This window comes from Monodelphis domestica, chromosome 7 (genome assembly GCF_027887165.1).
Source record: "Monodelphis domestica isolate mMonDom1 chromosome 7, mMonDom1.pri, whole genome shotgun sequence".
In the NCBI taxonomy this organism is placed as follows: domain Eukaryota; kingdom Metazoa; phylum Chordata; class Mammalia; order Didelphimorphia; family Didelphidae; genus Monodelphis; species Monodelphis domestica.
This window is the reverse complement of record NC_077233.1, coordinates 65,782,491-65,800,169: the sequence shown is the minus strand read 5'-3', so window position 1 is coordinate 65,800,169 and position 17,679 is coordinate 65,782,491. Positions and strand designations below refer to the sequence as shown.

General features: G+C 39.4%; 1 protein-coding gene across 5 annotated transcripts in view; it reads right to left on the bottom strand.

The window, feature by feature from the left end:
- FBLN2 (fibulin 2) overlaps positions 1–17,679 on the bottom strand; it is a 258,583-nt gene that overhangs the window by 6,601 nt on the left and 234,303 nt on the right. For all 5 annotated transcript variants that reach the window (XM_007500354.3, XM_056804787.1, XM_056804788.1 and 2 more), the window contains 7 exons: positions 16,441–16,578; positions 13,958–14,101; positions 13,025–13,153; positions 7,816–7,941; positions 6,169–6,285; positions 4,017–4,145; positions 431–554 (listed from right to left, as the gene is read on the bottom strand). In XM_007500354.3, the coding sequence (XP_007500416.2) occupies positions 431–554; positions 4,017–4,145; positions 6,169–6,285; positions 7,816–7,941; positions 13,025–13,153; positions 13,958–14,101; positions 16,441–16,578 (907 nt within the window). The remainder of the gene's footprint in view (positions 1–430; positions 555–4,016; positions 4,146–6,168; positions 6,286–7,815; positions 7,942–13,024; positions 13,154–13,957; positions 14,102–16,440; positions 16,579–17,679) is intronic.

Genomic DNA, 17,679 nt, shown 5'->3' with positions numbered 1-17,679 from the left:
CTTGCCCAGAGTCACACAGCTAGAAAGTGTCTGGATCTAGATTTGAACCCAGGATGTCCCATTTGTGGGCCTGGCTCTCAATCAGCTGCCCCCTTATTTTCTTCTTATTAGTGTATCATCATGCTTATTTTACAGATGAGGAAACTGAAACTTAGAGGCTAAGCAACAGCTACTGGGAAAGAAAAGAATTCAAGTACCTTGAAGCCAAATCCAAACCTCTTTCCCTTAAGCCTCAGTTCTTGATCCATAAATATCCACTTTTTTTCAAATTGTCCCATCTGCCCAACACTGTTTAAAGCAATGGCTGAGAGAGGAGGGGCCAGTTGTAATTAAACAGCTTCTGCTTGGATCAGAGGATGGCTTTGAATTCTTTTGAATGGAGAGAGAAGGTATGTTTCCAAGTTTCCCAGAAGGAGAGCAAAGAACTTACATGTCAGAGACTTTTCTGTAGTTTGGTGGACACTCAAATAGCAGGCACCGGAAACCACCCTGGATATTGTAACAAGATTCAGCCGCCGAGCAGTTGTGAGTGCCCAGAGTGCATTCATCCAGGTCTGTCAGAAAACACAAAGGGAAGGAAATTAAAGGGTTAAGAGAACTAAAAATACCTGAAAACTTAGAATTATAAACAGTGGCCAGAAAAAATATACACAAGGAGAAACACAAGCATGCCAATTTTCTTTAGGAGAACCAAAGTAGTCGAAATGGTATTCTACAACCCTCCCTCCCCCCAGCCTCCCCAGCCTTTAGATCTAAGGTTTTCATTAGTATGGGCAACCCCCTCTACAATGCAGATTGGCAATTTTTTCTTTCTTTCTTTTAATTGAAAAATTTTATTTAATTAATTTGGAATATTTTTCCATGGTTACATGATTCATGTTCTTTCCCTCCCCTCTTCCTGCACTGACAAGAAATTCCACTGGGTATTACTTGTGTCATTGATCAAGACCCATTTCCATATTACTGATAATTTGGCAATTCTTTCTTAAGAGTATGTATAGCCTGAGAGAGTTGCCTAGGGCACTTAGAGGGTAAATGATTTGCCCATTATTCTTAGTGTGTGTCAGAGACTGGATCTGATTGTAGATCTTCCTAACTCTTACATACTCTGCCTTCATAACACATGGCATCAAATAGAGATTCAGCATTCTTGGCATAAGGAACAGATGGCAGGTCTCTTTAATGTCACCATTACACACCAGTGTCAAAGGTAGAGAAGCCAAAGATTTAGCAGTTTGGATATTATGAGTGATTTGCAAGTTATAGATAGATCATTGGGATATTAGACTGCAATTCAATTTCAGCCAAGAACCATAAATTCAAACACACACACACACTGGCTATGCTCAGGCCACATTGAGCTCTTCCATTATTCTTGGAACTAAAGGTGCAATAATTTACTTAGTGCAAAAACTTTTCCAAGGCATAACTGTCCAGCCTGGGACCCAGTCTCAAGCCCAATGTGAGACAGTCATCAGTCAATATTTAACAGTTGGTTGATCAGTTGGTTGGTCAGTCTATCCATATCTGTGCTGTTGTCCTACATCACAGGTTTCCAAAGGGTCAGATAGGAGGGGTTAAAGAATGAATGTATATCTTATTGGTTCTACATAATGACACTCTTGTCCTCAAATTGGTGCTTCCACAAGCTGAATTTTGTAGCTCACTTGAGCACCAAAGGGCATTCATATTAATTATCTGATCTGACAGTTCTGTGAGAGAGGAGAGCTAATCCTGACTCTTACACTTACTTGCTGTGAGATCATGAACAAATCATGTAATCTCCTCTGAGCCTCTGTAAAATTAGAATATTGGATTCTTTATGACTTTACAGATTTCAGGCAGAAGTTTATATGAATACTCCCAAAATCTGCTCCCTGGTGCTATTAGAAGATGCAAATAATACAACCAATAGAAATGGACTGTGCAAACTTTAAAGTACATGTGAATGCCAAGTATCATTGTTATTATCAACTCTATTTTATAGATGAGGAAACTGAAGTTCAGAGACATGAGGAGACTTAGCTAAGGTCATATTTCTGAGCTTCAGTTTCCTCATCTATAAACTTGGAATACTATAATTATAAATAAAAATATATTATGATATAAAATATAACAAAATAATTTATAGATTCATTATATGTTAATAATAATAATAATAATAATGCTTGGCATATATAACTTAAATTTGCAAAATGACAATATATAGCTCATTTCTTGTAGTTAGTAAATACAATGGGTTTTTGGCATCCTTTTGATACCCATGCCTAATCAGGTTTCTTTCCACTTACACCATGCTTAGCACTGGGGGCCATCCTTGTATAATTTGTACCCAGCAAAACCCTGTCTCCAGGAGCTTAAGTCAAGGGTAACAGACTCACACTAGGACAGCTCTGACCACACTGGCCCTCTGCTCCCAGGGGGTGGGGGGATGCTTGGCCCACTCACCTACAGTGGGTAGATTCCATTATCATCTTCAACAAGTGGAAAGTTTTGGCCTCTGACCCCAGATAGCTAATTGTACCACCCCTCCTCACTCTAGAACTATTACAGTTTCAGGGGGAGCAGGAATAACAGGAGGAAACTAGTGCTTGGAAAGAAAGCTCATTTCTCTGGAAATGCTGTTAGTAACATAAGAAGAAGGTTGAAGAGGAGAAGAGGGTTCAGACAGGGCAGTGCCTGGCTCAAAACATGGCTGCCCTGGAGCTTCTCTGAGGTTTTACAAAGACCCAGAGGGAGTATTTCTCCTGGGTTATGAGGGAAAGAGATGCTGCCAATAGTGATGAGTTAATGGGCCCAGTCTACCAGCATTTCTGACAGGTTCCCTCTGCATCTCCCATGAAGTCAGGAAGTCAAAAGCAATAGCTTAAGTGGGATTAAAAAGAATACACTCTGACGTGTTCCCTGGCAGAGGAGAGGGAAGAGGAAGAGATGATGGCAGCAACAGGGAGAGGAAAAATGATGACAAGGATTTTCTCTCTCTTATCAGGCTTGTGGGACTTTGAGCTAGAAGGAAGCTTAGACATCAATGAGTCTCATCTCATTTTACATATGAGACTGAGGCTGAGAGGTTTATTTATGTCCCTACCTTTCCCCTATTCCCCTCAACAAAACTTAAGTATTTCTTTAGGGGCTTGATGGTTTCTGTGACTGTCATATTACTGAGCCTCCCCTACTAGGAGCCAAACTCTGACCAATTTGTTTCCCCACTATAGGTTTGAGGTCCAGCCATCAGACCATAGTCATCCATCAACCAGATTAGGAAATATAATCTCACCCAGGAAACAAAGCCCTTGGTATAGCCAGATCATGTTTATAACAACGTGATCCAGTGATATTAGTAATAATCTAATCCAGACACAGATTATTCTAAGAGCCTCCCTCTTGAAAGTCAGTAGGTGGCTATGTGGTACAGTGGATAGAGCAGTAGGTTTAGAATCAGGAAGACTCATTTTCATGGGTTCAAATTTAATCGTAGACACTTACTGGTTGTTTGGCCCTGGCCATATCCCTTCAGCCTTTTTATCTTAGTTTCCTCATCTGTTAAGCTAGAGAAGGAAATAGCAAACCACTCCAGTATCTACCAAGAAAACCCCAAATGGGTTCATGGAGAGTCTGCAAATGACTGAGTAACAACAGCCTGGTGAAACCCTCTCAAACAGGCCCTCTTGTCTTCACCAAGATCTCATAGGAGGTCTCAAACTCTGGTCAGAACCCACAGACTCCACAGAACAAGGAGTATAAGCACAGTTGTTTCTTTGATTCATGCCTACTCCATCCCATTTGCTATTCTTCAAAAAGCAAGAGTTAGGTCCCAGAGCAGGAGAAAATAAGAAGCAGGTCTCTACCTCATCCTTCTCCTATTTTCCTGGCACAAAAATGGGTGCATGGGAAAGAACTAAGTATAAAACTACTTTTTTTTTTTTCACAACAGTAATGATAGAGGGTGCCCTCCCTGTGCTAGGGATATCCATCTCTTCTCTCCAGAAAGGGAAATATTCCAGCCACTTACTTACCTCTGCAGGTCCGGCCATTGGCCATCATGGTGTAGCCCTGCTCAGGGCAGGCACATTGGTAACTGCCAGGGACATTGACACAACGGAAGGTACAGAGGATACCAGCACTTTGGGTGCACTCATCAATGTCTGTGGAAAAGATTGAAAGCCACATTCATTAGGGAGTTTGAGGAGTCACTCCTAGAGGTGCGATACAGAATTAGATATATCTTTTATTTTTTAGTTTTTGCCTTTTGATATTTTTTTCAATTTGGTCAATTTCAAACATTATTCCTTGGTTACAAAAATCATTTTCTATTCCTCCCTCCTCTCCCCCACCCCTCCCATAGCCGATGCACAATTCCACTGGGTATTGCATGTGTCCTTGATCAGCACCCATTTCCATGTTGTTGGTATTTGCACTAGGATGTTCATTTAGAGTCTACATCCCCAGCCATATCCTCCTCGACCCATGTAGTCAAGCAGTTGTTTTTCTTCAGTGTTTCTACTCCCACAGTTTTTCCTCTGAATGTGGATAGTGTTTTTTCTCCTATATCCCTCCAGTTTATTCAGAATCACTACATTGCCACTAATGGAGAAGTCCATTACATTTGATTGTACCACAGTGTATCAGTCTCTGTGTATAATGTTTTCCTGGTTCTGCTCCTCTCACTCTGCATCACTTCCTGGAGGTTGTTCCAGTCTCCATGGAATTCCTCCACTTTATTATTCCTTTGAGCACAATAGTATTCCATCACCAACATATACCACAGTTTGTTCAGCCATTCCCCAATTGAAGAGCATCCCCTCGTTTTCCAAATTTTTTGCCACCACAAAGAGTGCAGCTATGAATATTCTTGTACATATATTTTTCCTTATGATCTCTTTGGGGTACAAACCCAGCAGTGCTATGGCTGGATCAAAGGGCAGACAGTCTTTTATCGCCCTTTGGGCATAGTTCCAAATTGCCCTCCAGAATGGTTGGATTAATTCACAACTCCACCAGCAATGAATTAGTGTCCCTACTTTGCCACATCCCCTCCATCATTCATTACTTTCCTTTGCTGTCATGTTAGCCAATCTGCTAGGTGTGAGGTGATACCTCAGAGTTGTTTTGATTTGCATCTCTCTGATTATCAGAGATTTAGAACACTTTTTCATGTGCTTATTAATAGTTTTGATTTCTTTGGCTGAAAACTGCCTGTTTATGTCCCTTGCCCATTTATCAATTGGAGAATGGCTTGATTTTTTGTACAATTGATTTAGCTCTTTATAAATTTGAGTAATTAGATGTTTGTCAGAGGTTTTTGTTATAAAGATTGTTTCCTAGTTTATTATTTCCCTTCTGATTTTGGTTACATTGGTTTTGTTTGTACAAAAACTTTTTAATTTGATGTAGTCAAAATTATTTATTTTACTAGATATATATTAAAATAAAAACCCATGATACAGTGAAGCCATGATAAGTGAACCACAATATAGTGAGAGATGACTGTATTGATTCTAAGATGGAAGGAAAGGGGTTTTATTAAAAAAAAAACCTGTGGTTCACTTAATCTGACTTCCCTCCACAATGCATTTTCCAGATGGAGAAATTGAGGTTCAAAGAACACTACTGACTTATCCAAGATCACCCCATTAATTTTTTTTAACTCTTACCTTCTGTTTTAGAATCCATATCAGTTCTAAGGCAGAAGAGCAGTAAGGGCTAAGCAACTGGGGTTAAGTGATCCATCCAGGGTTATATAGGTAAGAAGTATCTGAGGCTAAATTTGAACCCAGGTCCTCAATAACCCCATTTATGAAAACCAGAGTCAGAATCTAAACATAGATTAGGTGACTCTAGGCCTCAGGCTCTTCTTTGTGCTATGCTAAATTACTTGGCAGATTGGTCAGGGGCTTAGAGCATCAGTCCATAACATGTAGCCCTATTTTTATGTGGTTTTACATTTAGAAATAGTCATATTGTATTTAGAAGCATCCAAACCCCTTTTATCTTGCCAGGGATTATAAAAGCTATCAGAGTGCAATTTCCTGCCCCTGGTGGTATCTACCTGGAATCGATGAAAGGGGAAAGAGTGGCACAGAAAAGGGAACCCTAAGGACAAGTGGCCATAGGGTGCTCAGACACATTTCCCCCTAATATCCAGTCTTCCCCTCACCCAGGGCCCACCTTTGCATGCATGCCCATCCTCTGCGAGCTGGTAGCCTTGCCGGCAGTAGCACTGGTAGGAGCCATAGACGTTGGCACATTCCTGGCTGCAAGGGTTGTTCTCACACTCATTCACATCTGCAGCAGAGAAGGGAGAAAGCAGGTAACAACCTTTACTGACAGGTAACAGACCGGACGATGGGAAATCAGGTCCTAGGGCTATTCTTTCCCTCTTCCATTTAATCTGTCTACATATCTTGTCCTTACATTTGTTTCCTCCCTTAGATTGTGAGCTCCTTAAGGGCAGACATTGTCTTTTGATTCTTTTTGGATTCTCCAGGGCTTTAGCATTGTGTCTGGCACATAGTAGGTGCTTAACAAATTCTTGTGATTCTAACCCAATGTCATTCTGAAAAAGCATTGGCTTTCGGAGTTGGAAGGGAGCATGGTGGTGGAGAATCAACTATTAATACAATAACAATTCACATCTTTATTATGCCTTAAGGCTTACAAAAGTTGTTTACAATGACCCTATGAGAGTAGTCCAAGTATTATTATACCCATTTTATGGATGAGAAGTCTTGTGGCTCAAAAAGGGGGAGTTACTTGCCTAAGGTATAGTTGAGGTCAGAGCTGGGATTCAGTACATGACCAAAGCTCACGTTTGTTTTTTTTTTTTAAACCCTTCCCTTCTGTCATGGAATCAATACTAAGTATCTGTTTCAAGGCAGAAGAGTGGTAAGGGCTAGGTAATTGGAATTAAGTGATTTATACAGGGTCACTTCGCTAGGAAGAGTCTAAGGTCAAATTTGAACCCAGGACCTCCTGTCTTTGGGTCTGGATCTCTAACCACTGAACCACCTAGTTGCCCCAGTCACAGCTCTTTTAACCATATTGCATCCATCTCCTTCGTTTTACAGAAGGAACCTGAGGCATAGAGAGGGGAATGACTTGCCCAAGTTCATATAGCTTTTTAGTAGCCAAATCAGTATACTTAGCCCAGTGTTCTCTCCACTGGACTCCAAACCACCAGCTGAATGCTTGCATTGATTGCCCTGGAATATCATTCTATTGAGGTCAGCTTCAGTGAGCAAGTAGACTGGGGGCGAGGCTTGAGTTTCAGCACTGAGATCTGGACTGTAAAGAACTGACTGATTGGGCCTGAAATTGAATTTAGTCCGACATTACTAGGTCTTGTGCAGATGGACCATGTCCCAGATGTGGTCTAGTCCTCTTCACTGAGCTAGGCAATGGTGAAGGGGACTATGGGTTTCTTCCAGTATCACAGCACTGAACTGCTTGGCGGAGGAGAGGAGCTAGGAATGAATGAATAATTGAAATGTCCCATTTCTCTTCTTCCCTCTATTTTCTCAAAGCAAGCACAGACATGGCTTTCCCCTTAAGCCTCAGAGAAAATAAACAGATCCTTATTATTATCATAAATAATATTAATAATAAGCAGATCTCCATTAGAATGGGAATTCCTTGATGGAAAGGTCTATTTTTGTCTTTCTTTGTATTTTGGGGGCTTAGCAACAAGGACCTGGCATGTAGTAAGTACTTAATAAACATTTGTTGATTGACTGATTGAGTGAGATAGAGTATTCTCAATCCTTTTGGCCAGGTGTGCACAAAGATTAGAAGAAGAAACAAGAGACTAATGGGCACCTTCACAGTGCTTCCCGTCGAAGGCCAGCTGGAAGCCAGAGGAACAGGAGCAGCGGTAGGAACCAGGGGTATTTTCACAGGCATGCTGACACAAGCGGCCTGGATAGCTCCAACACTCGTTTACATCTGTAGGCCAAGCCAAGGGAAAAACAGACAAGATTCAGGGAATCTGAGAGACATGTGCATGTGTGAGAGAGAGACAGACACAGACAGACACACACACAGAGAGGGAGAGACAGAGACGGAGACAGAGACAGAGGAATGGAGGGAGAGAAAGGAAGGGAGAGGGAGGGGGGGGAGAGAGAGAGAGAGAGAGAGAGAGAGAGAGAGAGAGAGAGAGAGAGAGAGAGAGAGAGAGAGAGAGAGAGAGAGAGAGAGAGAAGAGAGAGAGAGAGAGAGAGAGAGAGAGAGAGAGAGAGAGAGAGAGAGAGAGAGAGAGAGAGAGAGAGAGCAGATGGGAAGACAGGAAGAGGACCTGGGACTTCATAGGTTTAATGAACCCTTGGTGAGGACACATCCTTCACTGATGCAATTTATAAAGCACAGAGAAGGTGTGATTCACCTGGGGTCACACAGCTAATATGAACCAAACCTAGGTCTTCCTGACTTCAAGGTTGGTTCTTTACTGTTATGGCAAGCTAATGATATAGGTAGATAACAAATAGGTAGATAAATGCCTTGACAGATGAGAGGTGGAAGAGAAGGGAGAGAAAAAGATGAGAAGTGATGCAGACAGACAGAGAGATGAAGACAAAGATAGAGACAGAGAGGCAGAGATTTCCATGAGATGACCAGTTGTATTCCTTACTATGTGACACTGGACAAATCACGTCCTTTCTCTCAAAGTCTCAATTTTCTCATCTTTAAGTAAGGGAGTTGAAAGAGATGATATCTGACATTCTACTTTTAATATCCACATAGTCCATAGGATTGGGAAAAGGCACTAAGATAAAAGGGTGCAGAGGAATATTGAAAGATGGTATGGGAAAGTGGAGCCAAGAAGAGTACTGACTAAGACCCAGATGAACTCTCCTAACATTGTCTTTTAGACAACTTTAAAATACCACTTCAAATCAAATTTGGGAGTGGCAGAGCCAACAAAAGGTCAGAGAGAGACATTTTTCCATCCCAAGACATCTTAGGAATTCAGCAGGAGAGATCTGTGATACTAATGTGGGTACCAGCACAGATCACATACAGCAGCAGCACTAGCTGTAGGTGGGTCTTAGACGTGGCCACGACTGCAAGAGTAGCAGCTTCAAAAGCTCTCAGCCCAGAAATATAAGAGGGTGAAACAACTGGTCAGAAAGAAATTATAGGGGCCTCTTTACTAGCATTGGGTGTAGCTGATGCTGATTGGTAATTTATGACTCATAAGCAGTTCTGGGTTGCAATTCCAGGACAGAGAGAAGCTCTAGTGATTGGTCACGAGTGGGCAGGAGCCCTGGTTGTGGTTCCAAGGCAAAAAGGGGAGTACTAGCACTTGTGGCTGCAGGAGAGCAAGGAATTTTGTCATAGTTAAAGGGCCAAGAGGAACACTAATGTGTGTGGCTACAGGGAAGCAAGGGTCCTTCTAGGGCACAGATCATAACTCTCACCAGAAGATACCACCTTGGAAGCACTAGAAACTTGCAGACTCCCAGAACCAGCTTTGAAAACAGTAGCACAAAAAAGTTTGAAGCTTTGGACACCACCTCCTTACCCGCAAGTAAGTAAAATCCAACTTTGTCATAAAATTCAGAGTTGAGAAATAAGATAGAAAAATGAGCACAGAAACAAAAGAATTCGATCATAAAAAACTACTACAATAGCAGGGAAGACCAAGACATAAATTTAAAAGAAGACAACAATGTGAAATCAGCTACATCCAAAGCCTCAAGGAAAAATGATAATTAGACCAAAGCCCAAACAAGAATTCTTGGAAAAATTACAGAAAAAGATGAGTGATTGAGGAAAAATTAGTAAAAGAAATGAGTTATATAAGAAAATTATGACAAGAGAATTAGCAATTGCATAAAAGAGGCACAAAAGAAGAAAATAAGACTCTGAAAAACAGAATTGACCTACTGGTAAAGAAGGCACAAAAATTCATCGAGGGAAAGAACTCCATAAAAACAGAATAAGAAGGGAGGGAGAGAATTTGGAATTCAAATTTAAAAGTAAAGAATGTTAAAATGAAATAATTTTTTTAAAAAGGAAGATAGCATAGACAAAGAGTGGAAAAGATATACAAGGATAAATAGAAATAGAGACAGAGGGATAAAAGAGACATAAATTAAAAGATTTAGATAGGGAGATTGGAACAGAGAAATGGTGGCACAGGCAGAGAGCAAAGAATCAGAGAGACTGAAAACAGACAGCACAGTAGGGAGAATAAGGGGTCTTAGATATCTCTTCCTTCTAGAGAGGTTAGCAAATATGAAATATATTATGGATTTTTGAACTCCACCCCCCTTCATTCCACAAAGATTCATTGCTATCAGCACCTTGGTTCTAATAAATGCTGGAACACAAAAATCTGTCACAGCTTGAGCTAAATTTTTCTCTTCTTTCTTTGCAGGTTATCTCTCCCACCTGTAATGTTTTCCTTCCTCACCTTCACTTGTGAGAAGCCTGGATCCCTTCAAGGCTCAGATGAGGTTCTACTTCCTACCTCAGGACCTTTCTAACTTCCTTTCATTTTTAGTATTCTTCTCTAGCTGAAAGTGACTTATCTGTGCATGTGCTGTGTAGAGTGGAATATAAGCTCCTGGAGGACAGAAGTTGATTTGTTTTTTTTTTTTTGCTTTTATGTCCCTTGGCATGCAGAAAATGTTTAATGGGTTTTAAAAAAAAACTACACTTGGCATCCATTAATTTATTTAATCTTTTTTTTAAGAGATAGCTTAAAAAGTTTAATTCACAAATGCATAGAAGGTACTAAAACACTCCATAAAGAAAAAGAAAAAATTCAGACTTCTTTCCTAGTACAAAGGGAGGGCCAAAAAATTTTAAGCAGATTTTTCAGATTGTGGAAGAGCCACGCCTCTAATCCCCCCAATGTGGAAGGGATAATTTATTTAATCTTGATGTCAATTCTGGGATATATATAGATATAGATATAACAGGTACTAATATACTATTCTATACTAGAATAAGTTAATACTATTCCATAATAGTATTAGCATATGACTATTATTATTGCCTATATGACTATATATATGATATATGACTATCATAATATAATGAATATATTATTCATATTAATATACTATTATTATTAAAATTCTACTAATAATACAATATAGTACAATAGTATTAATGAATCTTTGTATTAATGTAATTCTAGTAACATACCATAAAATAATTCTATTAATATTAATGTACTGTTAGTATATTACTATTAGCAATATGCCACAGTATAATTGTTCTAATATACTACTAGCAATATTTTCTAGTATTATATATTATTATATATTAATATAGTATTAACGTACTACTAGTAATAATGTTGCTAATATACTGCTGGTAAATATTACATTATAACATAACATGATAACTCTTAATTTGCTACTAGTAATACTAGAGTATAGTATATTTTTGTAGCACAGTAGTATTAAGGTATGACTATTAATATTTATATAGTACTAGTAAAATACCACAGTAAACTACTACTTTTAGTATATCAATAATACTAACAACATGTAATCAATTAATTTTAACTAGCAGTATTAAAAGTACTAATAGTAATAATACTAGTAGTAATAATAAAGTACTAATAGTAATATACTAGAGTATAACAATATTAATATACTACCGGTAATATATTAGTAGACTACTATAAATATTAGAACAGTGTTATCAATATACTAGTAGTATTATTACATTAGCATTATTTTAGTATTGACTATTAGCATTGTTATACTACTTGTAATATACCATAATATGATAGCATTAATATATAGCACACAAGAATCATAGTAGTATTAATATATCATTAATATGGATATGCTACTAGTATTATACTATGGGATGATAGCATAATATTTTTGTTACTGTTTTTCAGTCATGTCTGACTCTTCATGACCCCATTGAGGGTTTCCTTGGCAAAGTTATTGGAGCAATTTGCTTGCCATTTCCTTCTCCAGAGTATTAATACTAATAATATCTATGGTATAATAGTATTAATTAACCAGCAGGCAAACTACTACATTGTAACTGCATTACTATATTGTTGATAATTATAACTAACATTTATATAGCACTTGATATGTGTCAGGCATTGTTCTAAACACTTTTTTTAGTATTCCTATATTATTAGTAATAGAATAGTATTAATTTTAGTACATTCTATTCTATTCTAAACTATTAGTTTAAATATATTACTAGTAACGTTCTATAGTCTAATAGCTATTCTACTATAATATAGCATATTATTATACTAGTAGTATAATATATATATATACATGCTAGTAGTATTAGCATACCAGTATTATACTAGTACCCTATACTACTAGTATTAGTATACTGCTAGTACTATACTATAATATTAATATATAATACACTCCAGTATAATCACATTAATATAATAATAATATGCTCTAGTCTCATTACTCCATTTTAGAGGACAAGGCACTGCAGCTTAGAAAAGTAAGGCGGCTTGCTTCTGGTTACCCAGCTTTGAAGTGCTCGAGGTAGGACTCTTTATTTCCAATCCTATGTCCTCCAATGGGTTGCCATGTTTGCAAAAGCACTTTTTATACCTTAAATCACTACCTAAATGCTAGCTTCCTCTCTCCCCACTTTTCTATTCAGCAAAGAAAGGATGAAGGTTGGTAAACAGGTCTTTTAGTCATTCTTGGGTGGAGATGGTGAGTTGCAACAAATGGAACCATTTCCAAGATGATTTAAACTACTAGCTTTGAATTGAAAGACAACTTAGACAGCATGTAGTCTAATCCCCTCATTTTATAGATGGAGAAGCTGAGGTCCAGGGAGAAGACTTACTTGATGTTGTAGAGATATGAGCTATTCTAAGATTAAAAGCTGAGCCCCCTGATTCTCCAAATCCAGTGCCTTTCCCACTCTACCATGCAACCACTATACACTTTTCTTATGGGAACCAGGCACTGTCTTATCACCCATCACATGGATAAGAAATCTCCATGTTCCCACAGAAGGAGAGTAAGTCTGGGCAAGGAAAGAGGTGACTCTCTGGAATCTCACATACCAACACAGGCTCTGCTGAAAGCATCATATTGATAGCCCATCTTGCAGTCACAGCGATAAGTCCCAGGAAGATTGTGGCACACCTGCCCCTCGCCACAGCGGTGAACACCTGTCTCACACTCATCAACATCTAGAGAAGCAAAGCCCAGGGGATGGGTTAGAGGCAGCTATCACCAATCAGGAGAGGATCACTTGGTTTTGTTCTGATTAAATTAAGAAGTAGATATTCAAATACTTGTTCTGCCCTTCCCTCTCCTGTTTTTTTAGAGCACCCTAAGAATTCATGGCCAGCTGGTGGATTTAGAGTGTCAAGGACTACTCAGAAAAACTTTAGAACAAGGGGAATCTTAGTGATGATTTTATCTAAGTCCTTCATTTTACAGAAAAGGAAGGGGAGACCCTAAAGAAGGTAAGTAACTTGCCCCTTGTCTCCCATTCTGCTAGCCAATAGAGCACTGGTTTCCCATCTCCCTCTCTGGTGTTTCCTTCACTACATCACAGTGCCTCTCTTCCCATTCCGCAGAATTCTTTCTCTCTCTTTCTTTCTTTCTTTCTTTCTTTCTTTCTTTCTTTCTTTCTTCTTCTCTTTCTTTCTTTCTTTCTTTCTTTCTTTCTTTCTTTCTTTCTTTCTTTCTTTCTTTCTTTCTTTCTTTCTTTCTTTCTTTCTTTCTTTCTTTCTTTCTTTCTTTCTTTCTTTCTTTCTTTCTTTCTTTCTTCACCAACACCATGCAGCCTAGCACAAGTTACATTTGTCACAGCTGTATGGCCATTTTTACATTACCCAGCTAGTACATCAACCCTAAAATTAAGTTTGCCTCTATAAGGAACTCTTGGAAATGTCTCCAAAATGTGACCCAGGCAAAGATTCTTCTGGCCCCCCAAAAAGCTCCCATACCTACAGACAGGTGAGCATGTCCCCAAGGCTGCTTCTTACCCACACACTTGGACCCATCTTCGCTAGAATGGTATCCTCGAGTACACAGAAGTTGGTTCCTCTGACAAGTGTAGGACCCAACGGTGTTTATGCAATTAAATCCAGGTTTGCATGGTTCAGGAAGAGAAGTGCATTCATTAATATCTGGAAAAGAAAAATCAGAGTAGTATGCATCAGTTCTTGAGATGATATCATGCTTCCTCTTTGCTGATTGTCTTACTTTGACTCCGGGAATTCTAAACTCCTAGGATGCCAAAGCTAAAAAAGACCTTACGACGAAATGTTATGACCTTAAGCCAAAATATTAGAGCTGGAAGAGAACTTAGCAAGAAATTAGAGCTGGAAGGGAACAAAATGTCAGTGCTGGAAGGGGCCTTGGAACATAAAATATTAGAGCTGGAAGGCGCCTCAGAACATAGACTGTCAGAGCTGGAAAAGACTTAGAGTAGGAGTTCTTAGCCTGGGATCTACTAACCCTTTTCAGGGATCTGTGAACTTGGATGGGAACAAAATTGCATCTTTATTTTCACTCACCTCCAAGTACAACTTGGCATTTTCCTGAATCATGAATGCAGGCAACAAACCACGATAGTATTGGCAATACTCATAAATTTGTCAGCAGTAGAAATCATAAATATGTTCATGTCATATAGCAGTTGTAAATATCTAGACACATCAGTTATGCTCATCATTAATTCAAAATGACTGTAGGTATAAGAGCCTTCATGATGACAGTCTCCGTGTCTAGTCTGTATTTCAATAATTTCTCTCCTTTGTAATCCTATGTACTTCATTTTATGGCTATTAAAAACACAACTCAGAGGTTTTCGTAGGCTTCCCTAGACTATCAAAGGGGTCCATATACAAAAAAGGTGAAGAACCCCTGATCTACTGAAACTCTCATTTTACAGATGAAAAAATTGAGGATGAGTGAGAAGTGATCTCAGGTCATACGTGTGGTAAGTTCCTAAATGGGACTAGAATCCAAATCTCTCCTGACTCCCTCTAAAGGGCTCTTTCAATTATTCTGCTCTGCTATGAGGGGCACATCTACTCCCAGGGACACCTGAAATTCTGTTTTATTACAAAATGGCCACTAGCTCTTTGAGAAATGTTTTAGAGAGTACATTTCGGTAAGTTACAATCGCCTTGATTTCTTTTTCCAAATATACCTCCAAGGGGAAAAGAACAGGCCTAGGAGGGAAGAGGCATCATTTGAAGACTATCAAAAAGGTCTCCTGTTCCAGAATATCCCTCTCACTGGCCAGATATGGGTCCAGGAATCTCATCATTAGTGACCCTTCTAAGCTGAATAATGTCAAAGGCTCACTTTAAAGTTTGTAAGTGATACCTAGGAAGGGTGATGTGTAATGCCAGCATATGGCTGGCTTATTACTGTTATTTAGAAAAGATCAAAGTAGGGCCCTTACTGGGATGGGATAGAGAACAAGGAATTTTTGGATGATGGTGTGAAGGGAGGAAGCTCTTCGGAGCCTGGTATGTACTTCAGAAAGGGTCAGGCTTGTGTATGAGGCCCCAGAGACAATTAGGAGGTAGCTAAAAGGTCCAAGATGTTTGGTAGAAGGAAGAGGTTTGAATTGGAAGAATATAGCAATAGTAATAGTAGTTGCCCTTTCCATAGCTCTTTAAAGATTTACAGAAGATTCCTAGAGCAAAATTAACTCATATTTACATACAATTTAATGGTTACAAAGCAATTACATCATGGTGACCCTATGATGGAGGTAGTGTGAATATTGTAACCCTCATTTTACACACAAGGAAATTGAGTCTCAGGAAAGCGAAGTGACTTACTCAATGATCTTACAGCTAATAAGGGGCTGTCAAGACTTAAGCCCAAGTTAAAACATGATAGGATCAGAGATTTAAATGAAGAAGGGACCTCAGAAGCTATTTAATCCAATGCCCTTTTTTTGGAGACGAGGAAACTGAAGTCTTGCACTTTCCCAAGATCATCTAAGTAGTAAATATCAAAGATGGGATTTGTTCCCAGATCTACTAACTCACAGGCCAATGCTTTGCCAATATGCCATTGACTCTTTTAAGTTAAAGTGTGGTAGGTACTCTTTCCACATCGGATCCTTACAATCCCACCTTGGTGAGGTAGGCAGGGAAGCAACCGTTTGCATTTTACTAGTGAAAAAAAGGAGTTCATTCCTCAAGATCTCATAGAAAATAAGTGACTAAATCATGACTTACACCACAGTCTTCTAATCTCAAGTTCAATTTTCTTCCCACTATACTGCAATGCCTCTGATGGATTAATGTGAAGTGGTCAAGTGGTGCGATGCTGAAATATTGGAAATGGACTTCAATTTGCCCCTTTGTTGTGTTACCGAAAGTTGGTCCTAGCCATCGTCAGCTTGTGAATGGGGTTCAAAGCCCACAGATGAGTATGAATGAGGCCAGATGCCCAGGCTCAGGCAAAAGCTGATGTGTGAGGCCAGGAGACTTAAACTTACCCACACAATTGCCCTCTGGATCTTGTAGAAATCCATCCATGCAGCGCTGCTTGGATTCACAGTAGAAAGAACCCTGGGTGTTCTGACACACAAAGTTGACTTTACAGCTATGGATCCCCTGGGCACACTCATCAATGTCTGTGAACAACAGATAGGAAGCAAATAGGCAGTCACTCTTCTAAGTCTGCCCGTCAGCACCACTAATGAGCAATGGAGGGAATTGGAGCCAAGGGCAACAGAAGAGCCTTAAGACAAATTCCTAAGCCAGGGTCTGAGTCAGCACCTCCTAGAACAATATTTATGGAGTCAGGCCCTAGATCATAGCTCTAGAAGGGATCTCAGGGATCATCTAGTCTCTTCCTCCATCCTCATTTTCTAGGTGAAGAAACTAGAGAGGGGAACTGAGGGCATTGCTTCACATCAAAAAGCAGCCCAAAGTCTGTCCTAGAGCCCAAGTATCTTCACCCACTGTCCAGTACTCTTCACAAAACACCATATCTGTCTCTTCACTGAAAGCACAGAGGTTTGAATCCTTCAATACTGCCAGGACCTGCCATTTTGTCAGTCTGGTTATTGGTGCCATTAGTAGAAAAGGAGTCCATTAGCAGAATATAAGCTCTTTAAGTTCAATCAATTCAACAATCATTTAAGTGTCTACTATGTGTCAGATACTTTGTTAGGTTCCAGGAATATGAAGACAAGAATAAGGGTGGATGGGGCAAAATATGTACAATAAGTACATACTATCTGCGTATGTCCATTGTCTATTACAGCACCCTTGTATGTAATCAATACTTACTAAATCCTTATTGAACTGAAGGGAAATGAATTGAATTGATCTTGATGTAAACCTGTCTTTGGTTTTAGTACATGGTCTTGGAAAGTCTCTATAGCCAAAATAAAATCCATTACCCTATGGCTAATCTGGTAATGAGACTCTTGGAAATTACTTAGTCTGGTTCTAGGGACACAGATACACAATCCACCACCACATCTGTGCTCATTGAATGGTCAGTCTAGAACTAGAGACCATCTAGTTCAAAACCCTCATTTTGCATATGTGGGCATAAGGGATTTGCCAACAGTCACATAGTAAGTATTGAGGCTGGATTTAAACCCAGGTCTTCATAACTCCTAGTACTAAACCCTATCCCCTATGCCATGTTTCATTTCAAAGTTCCTCCATGTTGAGGGTACCTGACAGAGTTTGTAGTCCACTGGCATGGCCTTTGAAGACTC